This window comes from Monodon monoceros, unplaced genomic scaffold, assembly GCF_005190385.1.
Source record: "Monodon monoceros isolate NGI ecotype Baffin Bay Population unplaced genomic scaffold, NGI_Narwhal_1 Super_Scaffold_2, whole genome shotgun sequence".
Taxonomy (NCBI): Eukaryota; Metazoa; Chordata; class Mammalia; order Artiodactyla; family Monodontidae; genus Monodon; species Monodon monoceros.
The window spans coordinates 61,457,157-61,476,353 of NW_021703776.1; the positions used below are offsets into that span (position 1 = coordinate 61,457,157).

Below are 19,197 nucleotides of genomic sequence, written 5' to 3' on the forward strand. Positions count from 1 at the left end.
GAGCTGTTAGTTTTCTGTTGTTGCATAACAATTACCACAAACATTAATGGCTTAAAAAAACAACCATTTAGTATCTCACATTCTGTAGGTCATAAGTGTGGGCAAGCTTAACTCGGTTCTCAGCATCTCACAAGACCAAAATCAAGATGTCAGCAGGGTTGGGCTCACACCTGAGGCTCTAGTGAAGATTATGCCTCCAAGGTCATTGGCGTTGGCAATATTGAGTTTTTTTGGCACTGGGACTGAGTTCCCCATTTCCTTGCTGGCTATTAGGGGCCTCTAATTAGTTTGCTGCACTCCTCACCTTGTAATCCTGATTTCATCTGTATCTGTCTGTAAAGTCAGAAGTGGCACGTGGAATCTCTCACAGGCTTGAAATCTGAGTCCCTATACTGTGACCAGTTAGAGAAAACACTGGAATTTTAAAGGGCTCTTATGATTTGGTTAGGAACACCCACATAATTTCCCTTTCCTTGTGCTTGTAAAATAATCTAATCATCAGAGTAAAATTCATCATACTTAACACTCCCGGAGAATAGGGGAAAATCCTGGGGCCATTTTAGAATTCTGCCTACCACAACTATGATGATGGATGGTGGGACGTCTTGGTGCAGGAAGGTCTGAGGGCTTGTAATGCCTTCCTGGATAGGACTTGAAAATGCTCAACTTGAAGGGAGATGTTTTGGGATGAAGATTTGAACAGGTGACTAGCAACCCAAAGTGTGCAACTAGTCAGGTTTATGGTGTAAGTTCAGTTTGGAGGTGACTTTATGGGGGTACCAACTGCATGGCTGTGTGATTTTTCTCTAGCAGTCTGGCTCGAGGTTCTTCTGAGAAAGAAGGCCAAAAGGACCACAGGTCAAGGGAGATGACAGGCTTAAGTGATGGACTTTAGAATCTAGGCCAGAAAGAGTAGATAGATAAAACCACAGTGAGGGAGTATGGACAGTAGTTAATTTACAAAAGCTGCAGCATATGGTCAGATTCCAGTTAAAGCAGGAATGCTCCAGTAAGAGGTTAAAGATATAGAGCAGTGGTTCTCCAAGTATGGTCCCCAGACCAACAGCCTTAGCATCATTTGGGGACTTGTTAGAGAGGAAAATTCCCAGGTCCACCCCAGAGTCAGAAACTCTAGAATTCTGGGAGCACAGGAATCTGTGTTTTAACAAGCACTCTAGTTGATTTTGATGTCCCAAAGGTTTGAGAATCATTGATGCAGATTCTTTCCTATTTTTAATGAACATTTTGTCCTGAATGGGACAGTAAGAAATTCCCTGAAGAGGCTGGGAATGGGTAGCAAACACTGCGAGACATATAGAAGAGTACAAATGGCCAATGCTGTGCATGCTGAGCTAGGATGCCAAGGATAAGTTTAGAGCATGCCTAACTTAACTGGTCTCAGGATTTTCAGAAATAACACGCCCCGGTGATTCCGATCTGGACAATTGTGTTACTGAGGTACTATTCCAAGGCCAAGACCAGGAGGATGGATGGATGGATTTATTTATTTATTTATTTAGCTAGCTAGCTAGCTAGCTAGCTAGCGGTACGCAGGCCTCTCACTGTTGTGGCCTCTCCCGTTACAGAGCACAGGCTCCGGATGCGCAGGCTCAGCGGCCATGGCTCACGGGCCCAGCCTCTCCGCGGCCTGTGGGATCTTCCCGGACCGGGGCACGAACCCGTGTCCCCTGCATCGGCAGGCGGACTCTCAACCACTGTGCCACCAGGGAAGCCCCCAGGAGGATTTATTGATTAGAGTAAGAGGTGGGTCCATTCTGGGCTTGGATTGGCTGTTCTTTAAAGAAGGGGGAATCCAACCCCCAGGGTAAGCGTTTGGAAATGGGAATAGAAAGTTCCTGGGACCCTGAAAACAGCAAGAGACCTGCTGGATAGGTAGGGACACTTACCTGTGAGCAAGATCTAGCTCCATTTGGCTCAGCAACCCATAGGACTTACTCTCCCATAGCTGCAGGCACCACCCTGATAGGTAAGCTGCTTCTGCTGTGGCACAAAGCTAGAAGAGCACAGGTGGGCCATACTTACCAACAGGAAGAGGAAGGAAGTGAGGGATATATTTTGGGATGTGGGGAGCTGACCCTGAATAGTAATTCCCCTATAGTCTTAAAATTTTTTCTGAGTCAAATACTCTGGAAAAATCTTAGGACTGGGGCAGTAAGATCCAAGCAAGTTAAATACAATGTAACCACACAAGATTTTTCATTATTGTTATAGGAACCCCTTCCCACAGTCAACAAATCATCTCAGGTCAGGTGATTATGAACACACTGTACCTTTGATGCAGCAGCGCAGGATGTACTTAATATTAAAATCAGTTTTAGGGTTTCCCTGGTGGCGCAGTGGTTAAGAATCTGCCTGCCAATGCAGGGGACACGGGTGCCAGCCCTGGTCTGGGGAGATCCCACATGCCGCAGAGCAACTAAGCCTGTGCGCCACAACTGCTGAGCCTGCGCTCTAGAGCCTGCAAGCCATAACTACTGAGCCCGCGGGTGCGTGCCACAACTGCTGAGGCCCGCGTGCCTAGAGCCCGTGCTCTGCAACAAGAGAAGCCACTGCACTGAGAAGCCCGCGAAGAATAGCCCCTGCTCACCACAACTAGAGAAAGCCTGCGCACAGCAGTGAAGACCCAATGCAGCCAAAAATAAATAAATAAAATAAATAAAAAAATAAGTTTTATACTGTTAAGTTAAAAAAAATAACGTGCAGATGAATGTGTATAGCATTTGTGTTAAAAAAAAAAAAGCCCTCTGCTTGTCTGTGATGTATACAATATTCCTGGAAGACTTCACAAGAAACTGGTAAAATTGGTAGCCATTGGGAGAAGGAACTGGGAAGCTGGGGGAGAAAGGAAGTAGTACGAGTTTTCATAAGTAAACCTTAGGTACCTTTTAAATCTGGAGTACATACATGCATGCATTAAGAAATAAAAAAGAAATACATTAAAAAAATAAATAATGAGCTTTTATTATCCTCAACAACAGAGGAAAGTCAAGCCTGAAATCTAAGGGCATTAAGTAGCCCCACCATGGAGGGTGGAAGCTGTGGCAGCACCTGGAAGAGCTTCCTCAGAGATTCCCTTAGTCTGGCCACCCTGCCAGAGGCATTTCTAAGGAATCAGGACCCACAGTGATCAGCAGGGAGGAGAACAATGAGAAAAGCTTTCCAGCCTGAAATCAGCCGCTGTCCAGAGCTAGCACCTGGCAAGATACAACTCACTCTTCTGGGGGTCACATCTTTACTGGAAGGTAGGTGAGAATTCACACCTGTGACACCAAATCTCCTCCTCTCTTGGTGTCTCTCTCTCCTATTCCTCTCTGATTCCACATTCCTCTGCTCTTTGGCCACGGTGTTTGATTTCTGAGAAGAGAATGTTGAACAAGTCAAGCTCTTGTCACTCTGAGTCTGAACTCTCATTTGACTTGGAAGACTTATGCTTTCGTTTTTTCTTCTTTTTCTTTTCTTTCTTCTTTTTCTTATGCTTCTCTTTCTTCTTCTTTTTCTTGTGTTTCTCTTTACATTCTGAGGAACTGGAGCTGCTCCCATCTTCATCTGATGTTGAATCCTCCAGTAACTGTTTTAACTGTTGTATCCTAAACACATAAGATTGACCAAAGAAACATATTCAATGTAACTTAAAAAATTCTTTTAGATAAAAATATAAGAACAGTAGTGAGGGTGAAAAATGTCACAAAGCATCACCTCATTAAAGACAGTACTTATTTTTGCATGTTTTCCCCATTCTTGTCTACACCCCTGCCTATTTTACATGACTGTAACCAGTGTACAAGCTATTTTGTATTCTTTTCACTGTCCTAAATGTTTCTGTATGTTTCCATAGTCCTTACTATTATAACTTCTAACAGATGGATACTTTCCTAAATCATTCCCCCACTGTTCAAGTTCATACTAAGTAATCTACCTCCTCAACAATTATAATTCAGCACAGGGAACTATACTCAATATTTTGTAATAACCTGTAAGGGAAGAGAATCTGAAGAAGAATATATGTTATGTATATATATTATATATAATAATTATATATAATTATAGTTCAGTATCACCAATTTGAAAAAATACCCCCCAAACCCCAAAAAAAGTCCTCTTGTTTTTTCACCCTGTCTAGGAATTTTTAACAAAAGCTCAGATCTTTAAAGAAGATCTAGAGAAGATAAATTACAGTTGCCAGCGTCAACTATCAGTAACATGAGTGGGCTGGGCCAAGCCCATTGCTTTAAGTTAACCCAAGTAGAACAGGCTGGCCTGCTCATTCCCCACACACTGGCTTTTTCAGGGACTATTCCTGTCTTCCAAATATTTCGCAATTAAAGTACCATATTTACTAAAACCACTCCTCTAATACTGGAATTAAAAAATTTTTAATTTATAAAGGTTCTAACTATATAATTTCAAACTTTAAGAGGATATTGTTATCATCTGGACAATCTCACCTTACATCCTTTTCATGTCTTTTATTCTCTCGAATGATGTCGTACATGGGATCTTCATGTGCCTTGAGGGTTAGAGAAGGTTATGGTTAGGTTAGGCTTCATAGACTGTTAAATTAAATCCCTCTTTCACTGAAACTAATTTTTTCCCCTCCTGTGTGGTGTGATTTTATATTTAATACGTTCTAATCCTTCCTAAGGGTTGCCATCATTTCAAACTCCTGGAGGCTATAAAAAAGATTTTCCAGTTATACAAATACAGGGTATAATTTACATAGCCTTTATAAGGAAATAAACCATGGCAAAATCATTATTAAATACCACTCAAGGTTAAAAATCTTGAGGTAATTCTATTTGTTCTATGTGGAAAGATGATCAAGAGATATTATTAAGCAAAACAAGTGATTTGGAAATGATGCGTAAGAATGATTCATTTATAGGTACACAAAAACATACTGGATATGACCAAAGAGAAGTCTGGAAGTATATTCAAGCTACTTACTACAAATTCCCTCTGGGGAGAGAGGCAAGATTGGACTTGAAAAATCAATTGTGAAAAACCTTACTGTAATGTTTCCATTTTGTTAAAATAAGGCAAATTTATTCTTATGATATTTGTATAATTAAAAGCTACTTAAATTACTTAAAAATATGAATACACAGAATGAAGTTTATGGCATGTGAATTATCTTTAAAAGTATGTTTATTATAAAATTTTTACATATCAAAGAAAACATAAAGTTAAAAATATCTATTATTTTACCAGCCGGGATATCCACTGTTAATATTTTAGTGTGGTTCTTCCAGTCATTATTCATCATTTACAGAAGATTATAATTATGTTATATATACAACCCTATTCTCTTTTTCACTTATGCTTTCATGAATATCTTCCTATGACATTACATATTCTTTTAAAACATAATTCTTAAAAGCTATATGATTTATATGTTGTGGTAACTTATGTTGTATATTGGACACTGCAGTTGTTTCCTACTTTTCTTCAGTTTCTATTTTCTAATCATATAAATAATTCTGAAAGTTATCCTTATACATTCATAATAATTTGTGCATACTGATGTTCTGTTATATCCTTAGATCAATTCTTAGAATTTAGGTTTCTAAATTTTAAAAATATGAATATGTTTCAGTTTCTGAGATTTATCATTAAATTATCTATTATAGGCACTGTAAAAGTTGACATTCCAGGTAGCAGTGATTTATCCAGAATATTTTCTGTAAATTAGTAGAATGAAAACCCAGTATTTTAAATGTCTTAAAATCCTTGGAGAATGTTTATATACCCGTTTGATATGCTGATAATCCCAATATATCCAGTAATAGCATAGTTAAATTGACCAAAACAGTTAGTGAATGGTGAATTAACCCTGGGAGGTGACTTTGTTAAAATAAAGTGATGAAATGATAGACTGATTTTACTGTCATCTAAAGAGGTACATCGTTTATACACACACTTCGAGTTTATGATAGAAAAATATACAGACTTTAGACAAAGACTGGGAAACTAGAACCCTGATTTTATTTATGAAATATGATTTTTTTACATAAGTAAAAAAAGACTGACTGGGGAATTCCCTGGCAGTCCAGTGGTTAGGACTCTGCACTCTCACTCCTGAGGGCCCAGGTTTGATCCCTGGTCAGGGAACTAAGATCCCACAAGCTGCATGCCAAAAAAAAAAAAGAAAAACTAACTGAATTGATAAAAATGCCTGCTTCAGAAAAAGAAGCACTGTTCCCAAGACAAAAGCAAATAACATTTTAATACGCATTTTTTTGTTAATGAACTAATCTTTCACACAAATTCGATTTAACAGAGATGTAGTTAACACCAGATACTTTGGCCTAAAGGCTTTCGGAATGTATTTTATGTGAACCTCCAGTTCACTGGTGACTGCCTGATTCACCGACATTCATCATCTCCAGTAAACGTAAATTGACACTCTGGGGTTTTACTTACTACTCTGAACTGTTCTAACTTTTGGTTGCCTTTGATAAAGAAAGGGCATTCTTTGTCGCCCGTTCGGTGACCATACCGTTTACAACGCCAACCTGAAAACAAAGAAAAAGGGATATATTTCTGTAAGATAATGCATTTTTACTCAATCAAGATAAAGGTATCAGTAGATCATATTAAAGATATTCTTCATTAGATTCCAATTTTAAAAGCAAATATAATTAATGGATGAACCATGTAAGATCCCAGAAAAGAGAGGGAAACTAATTACTTCCTCAAGTATCCTTTAATCGTAGAGGTTTAGAAATGAATCAAGTACTTACTAAACAATCCCATGCAAAAAGCAAAGTGTGATTTTTTTTTAACTGTGTTACAGGTTGAATTGTGTCATCCCGTCTGCTTCCCCACTGTATTGAATTGTCCTAACCTCTAGTACCTCAGAATGTGACCTTACTGGGAGACAGGGTTTTTAGAGAGGCCTGGAATACATCCTTCCCTCACAGCCCTCAGGAGGACACCCTGACTTTGGACTTTTAGCCTCCGGAACTGTGAGATAATAAATTTCTCGTTTAAGTCATACAGTTTGTGGTACTTTGTTACAGCAGACCTAGCAAACTATACAGGCATAAAGCAACTCCAACCAAGGAGGTCAGGAAGCAGGAAGAGGGATTACAGGTAAGATCAGCCCAATTTGCTCCACGCTGGTAGCTACTGAAAATATGTAGTGACAGGGAAATAATGTTTTCCCCTTTATATTTTTATTTGAGAGTTGGTAGTAGGAAACCATTGGGAAAAAATGAAGTTTAGGGATTCTCTGACCTGCCCCTGTCCTTATCTCCCCACTATTTCCACCTGGGGAAGAAGGAATGCACTCTTAATGCAAATGTAGACCGCTTCAAACACATGTCTGTCTTTATGATAAAAAGGGGGGGATTTTAAATGCCACAGATTGATGTGTGGGTATCAAGAAGGATCCATACCATCTGTGATCAAAACTCTTTGTTAAAGGAAAGGTGATCCTTGTTACTCAAAGTGTGGTCAACGGTACAGACCAGCAAGATTAGCATCACCTGGGAGCTTGTCAGAAATACAGAATCTCAGGCCCACCCTAAGTTTGAGAAGCTCTGCTCTAGATAACACTAGGATCATGGAAATCAATGAATACGGGGTTATGTGTGCATGTGTTTTTCCATCTGGGATGGATCCAAGTTTTGTGGAGTCTGAAGCTTACATAAATTAAGGAGAGGAAGGGCTCTTTAGGGGGAAAAAAGTCTTGCCTTGGCAAATTTTATAGAAAGAAAGAACCATATGACTGCACTGGTGGGACTCCAAAGACCTTTGGAAGGTACAAGGGAACCTAAAGGTTAAGCTTCATTAACTTCATGTAAAACTGGTTCTGGTCCAGACTAAACACTTTTAATTTGCAAGTCAATGAAAAGAACTAAAATGGTAAGTGAAGCACAACTAACTACCCTATCACAGAGAGGAGTGGTTTTTAACCATAATTTAAAAAAAAAAAAAAAAGAAAAAGAAAAAAGAAAGAAATGTAATCAGTTTAATATGTGATTCAACTCTGAAAATAATAAACACAAAGGGTTTACTTAACTAAATTTATGATATAACTATTACTGGGACAATGAGATATAGGAAGGGTATGTGTATGAGATGGGATGGAGGAAGAAAAAAAGAGCTGAATTCTTGTCTTCTATAGGAAGAAGTCAACAGATAATGAAGAAACCTGAAAAATCAAGGGGCAGGAATGTAATCCTGTTATCTAGACACACAGGGATAGGGACTTCCCTGGTGGCGCAGTGGTTAAGAATCCGCCTGCCAATGCACGGAACATGGGTTCGGGCCCAGGTCTGGGAAGATCCCACGTGCCACGGAGCAACTAAGCCCGTGAGCCACAACTACTGAGCCCGCGTACCTACAGCCCATGCTCTGCAACAAAAGAGGCCACTGCAGTGAGAGGCCCGCGCACCGCAATCAAGAGTAGCCCCCGCTCGCCGCAACTAGAGAAAGCCTGTGTGCAGCAACGAAGACCCAACACAGCCAAATTAATTAATTTAAAAAAACCCCAAAAACCTTTATAGATACATAGGGATAAACTTCAAAATAACCTTCCTAAAAGAGGTTGAGGTGGTCGCCTTTTAGGTGAGGGGAATGAAGGAAAGGGGCTGAGAACCGCTATATTAATTATGTGCGTGAAGAATCTTTGTACAAAAAAATGTCTTTAAAGGCAGCCGTATCCCTTCTTCAAATGCCACCTTACGCTGGATGAAGATGCTTCTGCTCTGGTGCGGTGGAGGGTGTGCACACAGAGCTCTACCTGTTCCAGACACACCCTCTGTGGCCCAGAGCTCCTCTCAGGTTACCTGGATAAAACCTCAACACCTCTGATGAGGATGACTGACTGAGGCAAGACCCAAGGGACCACCCTCCAATGCATCCCTTGTCCCCCATGGCATTTCTACATGCAATATCCTTTCTGTTACAGGAATATTACTGAAGCGTATACTCCGCAGGCAGCTACGGCCCTGTGGAAGACCATTGCCCTTACAGCCAGAAGCCCTGGAGTCTAGGCACTGCACTGCCTCTTACCCCAGAACACTTAATAACATATGCAAGGCGGCTTCCTCATCTATAGCACAGAGATCATGCCCTGACTTTAGCAGGGCTGTGGTGAGAATGAACTAAAAGAAGTGAACTCGTTTGTAAACGGTGGTCTATAACTTGCATGTATTGAGGGTGTTACTTGAAACCCTTCCACACTCACACTGCATGACTTTGACTTCTTTCCCCAGTGGCATCCAAAGTCCTTTGGTTGGTGCGTGGGCCAGAAATTCCCTGGCATGTTCATTGCCTGGGACATCTGGTATACAGTCTTCTGGCTTAGTCTCATCTTCCTGAAAAGGAAACAGTGTGTAAGCTGTGTGGCAAAAAAGCACCGGAACTCTCTCCCACCTGTCTGAGAACACAGCCCTGCCTGGCTTTCTCATGGGCTGGAGATCCCAATGTCATCATAAGTTACCCCCTGAAGAGCTAGAAAGAAAGACAAATCATAACTGACAGAAAAAACGGAAGTAACTATACTAGAAGAGCTAGCTATACCATGAAAACAAAGTAGCTGTTCTTAGAGAAGAGTTATAGTGTTTACATAGGATTGATCTGTGAGCTCCAAATTCTGATTCTAGATCACAAAAATTAGATTCTAAGATCACAAAAGGTTTTCTGCTAACTTAAAAGCTTTGTGGAATGAGGCAGAATATAGAGTTAAACAAGTAAGGTTTCCTGGAATAATAAGAACAATGTGTTAGAGTAAAATAGATTATTCGACCTTGAAGGCCACTGTCATGTTTTATAATCTCATACACGCCGTATTTGTGAGATGTATTTTCATTACCAAATAACTGCACTATATAATTAAGATGCTGTTTTTTTACCTTATGATTTTCTTTTTTTTGCGGTACGTGGGCCTCACTGTTGTGGCCCCTCCCGTTGTGGAGCACAGGCTCCGGATGCGCAGGCTCAGCGGCCATGGCTCACAGGCCCAGCCTCTCCGTGGCACGTGGGGTCTTCCCGGACCGGGGCACAAACCCGTGTCCCCTGCATCGGCAGGCGGACTCTCAACCACTGCGCCACCAGGGAAGCCCTTACCTTATGATTTTTTCAAGTTTCCATGAATACTAAATTTATAATGGAAAAATGTTTTCTAAAATTCTTAAGTTGAAAGTTACCAAAAAGAAAAGGTTACTTTGGCCTTAAGTCCTCTAAGTCTCGCTCCTGCAGAAAGACACTGACACTGTGGCCAGGGTGCTGGAGGAGGGACTCCTGCAACAGGTAGGGCTGGACTGGATGAGCTTCACGTCTCCTCAGAGTCCAGTGTTCTCTGAGCTGATGACATTCAAGAAATCAGCACCGGGGGTGGGGGGGGCGGTCAGAGAAGGAACATGGGGCAGGAGAGCTTTGAGGAGATGCAGTCACAAGTGAGACAGAAAGAATGGGAGTGAGCGCTGAGGAACACTCGGGGGGCCTGCAGTGGTTTCTTAGGGGACAGACACAAGGCTGATTAAATTTCTGTGAAGGCACAGGCTGTGACAAAGCCCAAAGTGCATGAACTGACTGCCATCTGCAGGGAAGACACAGAACTATCATAAAAGGAGGTTCAAACCTTATGCAGCTGTTTTTCGTAAGTGACTGAGTCTGAGCACTGAGTCAAATCTGTCTCAGAGAAAAACCAAAAGTACAAACTTCACACTGACCTTGATAAGTCCAGGAGGAGGTTTTTCATAACTAGAAAGGAAGAAAACACCAGTCATGAACCATGTTCATAGGAATGTAACACATCTCAATCAGCAAAAGGCAACTGCAGACCAAAATAAAAAGGATATTTTTAGTAAGAACTTAAAACCATATTATAACTAACATAGTTAATAAAATATGCCTAGCAGTCAGAGATCTTATATAAATAAACTGATGCTATACCATATCCTGCTGGGATATAGCACTTAAATTCACCAAAATAATAACTAACTTGGTGTCTTAGGACAATGATCTTATTTTTGGAATAAGGGAAAGCAAGAGATTGCAGGGAAAATGTGAGGTAACAAGAGCCTTGAACGAATTATGGTTCCAGCCTGTCATTACAGTTGTTGGTTGATTTACCTACCATAACTTCCACCTTCCATAACACTGAGAGGCTCATGGGGGTGGGGGTGTGTGAGTGATCTGTTCTGACAAGGGTGGGGGCTGTGCAGAGGGGAGGGAGCAAAGCCTGAGGGAAGGGCCTGTTGTAGGGGAAGGAGGGGAGGGTGATCTGTCCCAGAGGCTCCCCCTCCTACCTCGCCTGCCCCCCCCCCTCCCCCAGCCCCATAAGCTCCGGATTCAAGATCCTCCCCACTGGCCTATCCTGTTTGCAGAGTGGGCTGCTGGGCTGCCATCGCTGCGCAGCTCTCTGACTGCCCTTTATGCCCCTACTGACCTCCTGGGACTCAGGGATGCAGGACTCCTGCTTGGTGCCTGGACGACAGGCTGGCACTCAATGAAGAACTACCGCTGGAGAGGCAGGTGACTGATAGTGTGCAAACGTACTTCCCTTTCCACCAACAGAGAGAGCTCTCAGACCCCCAGGGTCCTGAGGATACAAATCATGCCTGTGCTCCCAACTCATTTCCACTTCTCATCACTCCGCTGGAACTTCTGGAAAAGGCTGATGGATGCCAAATCTAGAAAAGCAGCATCCAATGCTAGGGTTCATTTTAAACAAATCAATTTTAAAATTTAAAAATTGAGCTATAATTGACATATAACACTGTATTACTTTCAGGTGTAATTATGTTCAGTTTCAAGTACTGACACATTCCAGGCCATGCAGCACATAGCATGGGCGTCTGGCTTTTAAATGAGTGCCTAATTGACACAACCTCCTTCTTAAAGAAAAGCAGTTGGAGGGACTTCCTTGGTGGTCCAGTGGTTAAGACTCTGTCCTCCCAATGCAGGGGGCACGGGTTCAATCCCTGGTTTGGGAACTAAGATCCCTCATGTCATACAATGCAGCCAAAAGAAAGTAGTTGGAAAAAGAGGCAGAACAACTGAACATCTGAGGTCTTTTCAATGCCTCTATAACGAAATTTTACTGGGAGAGGGCATCAGGATGCTGTGGCTGGTTTAAAACTGTATCTTGGCTCTAACAACTTGGAAATGGGGGAGTCCCAAAGTTGCTACACACAGAAGGTGAGTTCAGAGATGATTAATTTTTTGAATTTTGTACAGTGAAAATAATAAATTCTAAAATGGTTAATCATTTATCTAATAGTCAAATAGATACTAATTATCCCCAAACTAGTCAAAAATTGTTTAAGTTAAAGAAAGCAGTAGTGTATAGGACAGTGTGTTTGGTATGGTTCTATTTGTGTTATGGGAAAAGGGAGATTATATATATATAGGATACCTGAGGGAGGGAGCTTTATTTTTCACTTACATTTATTTACATGCAAATACACTGCCTCAATGTTTTTTAGTTACAAAAGAAAAATGAAATTAATGTCATCTTCCTTACACCTATGTTGGTATAAGCCCAGGCTAATAAAGGTCTGAGAGATAAACCAAAGGTAACTTGGGACATAGGAAAAAAAAAAAAAAAAAGGCCAAAAATATGCTAATAGGAGCTCATTTCTGCTATAGAGTTATACAGGCTGCATTTTTGTTTTAAAATTTCAATGTTATTTCTCTAATTGTTTCAGTAATTAAATCCTCACTCTTGCTCTAACCAACTTGCTATTTCCACCTACCAAAAAAGAACAGGTATATTAGGAGAAACTAAACTTAATTTTCAGGAGATATTGAAGGTTCAACTTAAAAACTTACTCCTTGCAGAAGTAACCAGTCAACAATAATCATGCCAGGCTTAGTGCTAAGTACCAGAAGGGAGAACTAAGGGGATAAGGGTACTCCTAAATGAAATCTAGAAAAGCCATGAAGTTGAAACTCCTCTCAGAAACACCCATGTAATTCTTGACAAAGGTACTTTGTAGCTTGGGACCCCCAGAGTGGAGGCCTCCCCAGTGGCCCAGCTCATGTCACAAATCTAAACCTAAGTCAGCCTGAACTAATGGGAAATGCCTCACTGTCAAGGAAATCTGGAATACCCCAATCACGATCCTCCAACTCAGCTTAACTTAGCTTATCTGACCCTAGATAAGAGGACGTGCTAGTCTTATAAGGAAGTGCTTATAAGGCCCCATAAAACCCGCTCTTGTCCAAAATCCCTGGGAAGAGTGTTCCACTGCATGTGAAGTGCTGTACTTCTCAGTCCATGGATTGTTTTCCTTTGAATTAAGGACATCAAACTCGTTAACAAATTGTATCATTTTTCTCTTTAGACATTCTTTAGAACTGTCTTGATAAAGGAGATGTTTTGTTTTTTTGGAGTAGAGAACCCCATATCCCAGCCAGAATGTTTTCCAGTTCTAAATCAGTGTGAATGGGCTTTGCAGGTAAAAAAATTTTACTTTGAATTGTGATCCACTCTCACTGCTGTCTACCTTGGGCAAGTTAGTTAAACCCCCAGAGCCTCAATTTCCTCATGGGTAAATAGTTCACAGCCAACATGTGAAAGGCACTCCACAATGCTGGCTTCTGCCTCTTCTGTTGAAGAAAAGTTAGTGCTCTTAGTAGCCTCATGAGGCAGCTCAAGATTAGGCACTAACATCATAAAGGCCAAGATCGGGACCCAAGAGAGAGGCCTCGCCAACCCTCACATCTTTTTACAGATCTGCAGCTTTATGGGGATTTACCAGCTGCTCCTAAGAGGAGGTGGGCATAGACCTGGCAGTGGACTTTCTACAGACATCATCCCCAGCCGGGTTTACTACCTTTCTAGGCCATGCGACTCTTCAACATCTAGCTCCAGGGATCACTGCCTTTTCCCCATGCAGGTGAGCTGGTATAGGATCATGCCACCTAAGATGGCTGTTCTTTGGCTCTCTTTATATCCCCTATTTGATCAGTCCCTGTGCTTCACCTACACCTTCCTGCATGACTGACCTTCCCTCTTAATCACAGAACTTATTCAATAACTGCCTCTGTGCTTGCCCCGCCCCAGCTAACAGCTCCATTAGGATAGTTTATCAAAGTGAAAACCTCTGCCCTGTGACAGCTGATAACCTGAGGGGCTGTGAGGGACACACCTCTCTGCTGGTTTCCCTGGTAACTGATGAGCCAACCTGATGTCAATCCCCACTATAACTGGTAAACCTCCCCACCCCCCAAGCAAAGACTGCTGTCTGCTGTACACAGCGGGGTGCTGCTCCAAGACTTTGCTTCAGACTTATAAGATCCCCTATCCAAGAAACCTTCAGTGTCTCTGTTGCTATCTCCAGGCTCTTTCTTTGGTCTTGTGGCTGGGCAGTTATAAGACTTGCAGGCCTGTGGGGTGCAGTGAGGTATATCAGAGGTGCAGAGGTGGTAGATCAGGGTTCAGCAAATCTATCCCTACCTCCTCTGAGGCTTAGCAGATCACCATGTGATTAGAGGACTGGAACTTTCAGCCCCACCTCCAGGAAGGTTGAATTAATCACTAATGGCCAATGATGAATCAATCAAGCCCATGTAATGAAACCTCTATAAACACCCAAAGGATGGCATTAAGACAGCTTCAGGATTGGTGAACACGTGAAGGCGCGGCATACCTGGAGAGGGCATGGAAACTCTACAGAGCTTCTCACATACCTTACCCTATGTATCTCTTCCATCTGGCTGTTCCTGAGTTATAACCTTTTATAATAAACCAGTAATCCAGTTAGTAAAACATTTTCCTGAGTTCTATGAGCTGCTCTAGCAAATTAACCAAACTAGAGGAGGGGGTTGTGGAAACCTCCAATTTATAGCAGGTACCAACCTGGACTTGCAAACATCTCTGGACTCTTCCAAATAAGGATTATGATGGAGGCGTCTAGTGTCCATCCTCACCCTCACTGTCACTAATCCAGGGCCCTTCTAAAGGGACAGAGTAAGATTTACTCCCTGAAGATTACACAATAAACAACTGGGTATAAGTAGAATTAGCCTTTTAGATACAGTACAAAGCTTTTTAGGTATGGTATTTCCAAAGCAAATTCTTAAAATATTTTCCAATGGAAAGCTGTCGCATGTCATAGGCCTAGGCCTCTTTTAGGAGGAATAATGGAAATTTGCATAAATTGGGCAGGTGATACGGTCCATCAGCAGCCCTTCATTAGAAACATTAATGCTATGTCTTAGGCATTGGGACTTAAGGGAGTTTGGAAGGGAGGTGGTAAAGTCTATGTAAATATCCAGTAATCCGACAATAATTTATTTTTGCCATAGGAGTTGTATAAATAACATGGTCAAACTATCTGAATTCCTCAAAAATATGTAAATGTTTTTGCCTAGATAGAAAAAAAATGTGATGGAACTGAACATTTCTTTTTTATTTTTATTTTTTAATTTATTTTTATATTTTGGCTGTGTTGGGTCTTCGTTTCTGTGCAAGGGCTTTCTCTAGTTGCGGCGAGTGGGGGCCACTCTTCATCGCGGTGCATGGGCCTCTCACCGTTGCGGCCTCTCTTGTTGCGGAGCGCAGGCTCCAGACACGCAGGCTCAGTAGTTGTGGCTCACGGGCCCAGTTGCTCCGCAGCATGTGGGATCTTCCCAGACCAGGGCTCAAACCCGTGTCCCCTGCATTGGCAAGCAGATTCTCAACCACTGCGCCACCAGGGAAGCCCGTGGAACTGCACATTTTGAAATCTGTTATTATTAGCAATGGACTTCCCTAAAAAAGTCCATTTTAGAACTGTTTCCACAAGTGTAAAGGAATGTGGTTGATTTTTTTCCTAGGGCTAAATAATTCATTAGTTTAGGTAGCATGTTAAAAAGATATTTCTCAAAGATTAAGGTAATATTTAACTATTGAAAATTACAGATTTGGAAATGAGAATCGGAGTGTGTTTACTGAGTAGCTTGGCTTCTGTGCTGTGACAGCTGAGAAGTGTGCATTATCTTTGTAATAAATCCTCAAAATAAAAAAAAAAAGTTAGTGGAGGCCCATTATTTTGTGCCATCTGTAAATCCTTGTCATTATATCATTCAGATTGTGACAGGTTGCCCTGGGCAGTATGAAGACTAAATTAAGATAAATTTTGATAAGAGATTATCTCCTAAATAGGCATGGGACAAAAAAATCTTTATTTTGCCAAGTACGTAATAATACTCTTTGTGTATTTGAGTGTTGGGGTAGGATTTCTTTTGGAAGAGTCCTTCACGTAAGCATACTCCATCCCAGTTGTTCCTGTAGCCTGGCCCTATGGGGGCTGGAAGGCAGAGATGAAACTCCACGTATACTCAAAATGTCCATTCTGTTATGCCCAGTAGCCCAGGAGCACTTGAGTGACAGAGCTGGAAAATGGACAGGAGCATGTGTGGAAGACTCAGATGCCTTTGGGGGCCTGACAGGTATGGTAAAAGTAAGAAAAATTAAGATCAGGTTTAAGAAAATGACCAGAGGAGTGTGAGGGTAACTAAAGAGGGCATACCAGGTGGCAAAAGGATTTGAATTCCATTTGTAAAAAACCACAGTGGAACTTAACATGCCTGGTTGACCAACTTACTTATCTGTCTTCCTTTCCCAGACTCTCTTAAAATGACAATTAAAGAAATAAAAAAAGGTTAGAAGCCACACAGAAATCCTGAGAGGAGATACAAGGCTGGAGACAAGAAAGGAAGGGAAAGAGAACTAAACCCTCATCTACTATAACATGAGCTTAATAGGTAACATTTACTATTCAATCGAAAAAAAGCAGTAAAAGCATATAATTCAGAAATAGTTAAATCCCAGAGAAAAAATTAAGTTTCCCCATTGAAGCCTTGGTTGGAGGGAAAGGAACAGGGAGTGTGACTAGAGATACAAACCACTATTTTCTGAAATTAGACTTTTCATACTATTTGATGTTTAAACTACGTTGAAGTATTATTCTGGAAATAGACTTCCATTTAAAAGGAAAGAAGCCTCTGAACTAGCCAAACTATAAATATGTCAACAGCCCAGAACTTTTAAAATCTCTGAACTGAAAAATCCCACTGGTCTGAGAATCAGACACCCCGGTTTCTCTTTAGTTTTGTTAGTTTACAGTTCCGTGTGTGCTTTATCAGGTTACTTAACTGCTGAACCTGCATTTTCTCATGTGCAAAAGGAGGTTATAAAAGGATGTCTGTGAGTGCGCTCTGAGCTACAAAATAAATGTAGAGTATTAACAACTATGTGGCATCCTACAGTTAGGATACTGAGAGCTAGGGGGTGGGGTAGGGCGGCTGAGCCCTGCCTGAACTTATCCTAGGGAAATGCTGTTCAACATCGGCCTTGCACAGGCAACAAAGAGCCTCCCAGAGTGCCCTGAAGGGGCCAGGACCGTGGATGCCAGCAATCCACAACCACTGCCCACTGAAATGAAATTCAGCTCAAGAGCCACACTGAAAAGAGCAGGCCAGGCTACGAGGAAGTATGCATTTTGTGCCAAAGCTCCCAGCGGTTAATAATGAAGGATTAACCCTTTAAGTACTTTTCATGCTGTCTCAGCAATCATGAGAAGGTAGGTAATGGGAAGTGCCTAAAACAAATAATTCAGATAACTCAGTGAACACCAAACTTAGTAAAATCAGACTTCTAAAGCTGATTACAGAACGACAGAAACACAGAAAAGAACCACAAGGGTCATTAATCCAACTTTCCACCTGATGTTTAAATCTCCTTTACAACCAACCCTTCTCTCAGGGGTTATCTGGACTCTCTCCCGGGTAGCTGGGGGAGTACAGTGCCTCCTAGGTCAGGCCACGCTGACCAGCAAGAATCTATGACTCTAGTCCTAATTCTTCTTGTTGAGCTGGAACTGGCCTCTTTGTAGCTTCCACCCTTAACCCTGGTAAAAAAAATCCTGGGGACGAGAGAGAAGTCCACGCTCTCTTCTACCTGACAGCTCCTCCCGAAGAGTCAGGGACCAGGCCCTCACCCCACGTTTATTCTTCCCTTCCTCACCGCGCACTCATGTTACGGGACTGGGCTTTTTCCTCCCTAGTTAACAGCACTAAATGAAAAGAATAGGGATTTTACCCAGTTCAGAGCGAGCCCCTTGAACTAAGAAACGGGAAAGGACCCAAGGGCGCAGCCGCACTTCTCCCGTATTCAAATCCAGACCGACACCGACGTCGCCGCACGAGGAATAAAACCGTCGTTTCCGGCGGAGAAGCGCCCGCCCGCCCGCCGCCGCCTCGCGCGCCCGGGACGAGCCTGGGGATGGAGCCTCCCCCCTCTTCCTCCAAAGGCTGAGAGTCCAGCGTCCCGCAGCCCGGAATCAAATCCCGCACCCGGCTCGCTGGGGACGGGCCCACCTGCCCACTCGCAGGTCTCCAACGCCGGGCGGGCCCCGCCGCGCGACCCCGGGCCCCGACCCCATTCCTCGCATTAGTCGGGGGCGGGCGTGACGGACTCACAAGGACTCCAGGTGCTTGAGCTGCTGCAGCTGCTGCGCGTCGTGCCGCCGCCGCCTCTGCTCCCGGCGGCGCTGCAGCTCTTGCTCCGGAGGCTCCCGCGGCCGCCGCGCGCCCCCTGCCCCCGCGTCGTCGCGCCCGTGTCCGGACGACATCGCGGCCCCGCGCGGCGCGGCTGAAGCGGCCCCGTGCGGCGCGGCTGAGGCGGCCGGCGCGGCGAAGATGGTACTTCCTCTGCGCTGCGCACGCCTAGCCCCGCAGCGCCCCCTCCCGCTGCCGCTCCGCGTCCCGCCGGGCCGAGCCGGGTGTCCGCTCTGCGGCCGCCTGCACCGTGCAGCCCGAAGGCCACCGCGGCCTCAAGTTGTTGATCGGAGCGCCGGGTCCTGCAGTCAGGTCGGCTGGTGCCGGAGGCCGGAGCGCGCCCCCTGGCGGCGTCCAGGAGTCTCGGTGCTGAGGACGCTCTGTCGGGACCCTGAGCCAGTTCTGCGCGTGGCTGAGCCCCTCTCCGGGTCGGGCGCCTCCCCTCGAGATCTTCGTCCCTGGAGGCCGGGAAACCTGTGCAAGTAATTTTCGTATTCCCCCAGTGTCTAGGCGTACAGGAGCTGCTCCTTACATGTTAGTAGGATTCATCCAGTTTTGGAAGAAAGCAAGGCTTCCACAGAAATTCTCCAATTTTCCAGAACATGTGATCCATGCTATGTATAGTCAGTGTAGTATACTGTATTCAGATAAGGTTTGGGTTATGGAAAAGAAAAGCTA

General features: G+C 43.2%; 1 protein-coding gene across 1 annotated transcript; it reads right to left on the reverse strand.

Annotated features, from left to right (window-relative positions):
* Positions 1–2,960: 2,960 nt before the first annotated feature.
* Positions 2,961–18,620, reverse strand: LOC114902012 (retinitis pigmentosa 9 protein). Its single transcript, XM_029234351.1, has 6 exons — positions 18,442–18,620; positions 10,701–10,731; positions 9,215–9,344; positions 6,442–6,533; positions 4,467–4,528; positions 2,961–3,608 (listed from the first exon to the last, which is right to left on the reverse strand). Exons 1-6 carry the CDS (start codon positions 18,591–18,593, stop codon positions 3,410–3,412), a joined length of 666 nt encoding a protein of 221 aa, XP_029090184.1. The 5' UTR covers positions 18,594–18,620; the 3' UTR covers positions 2,961–3,409.
* Positions 18,621–19,197: the final 577 nt, after the last annotated feature.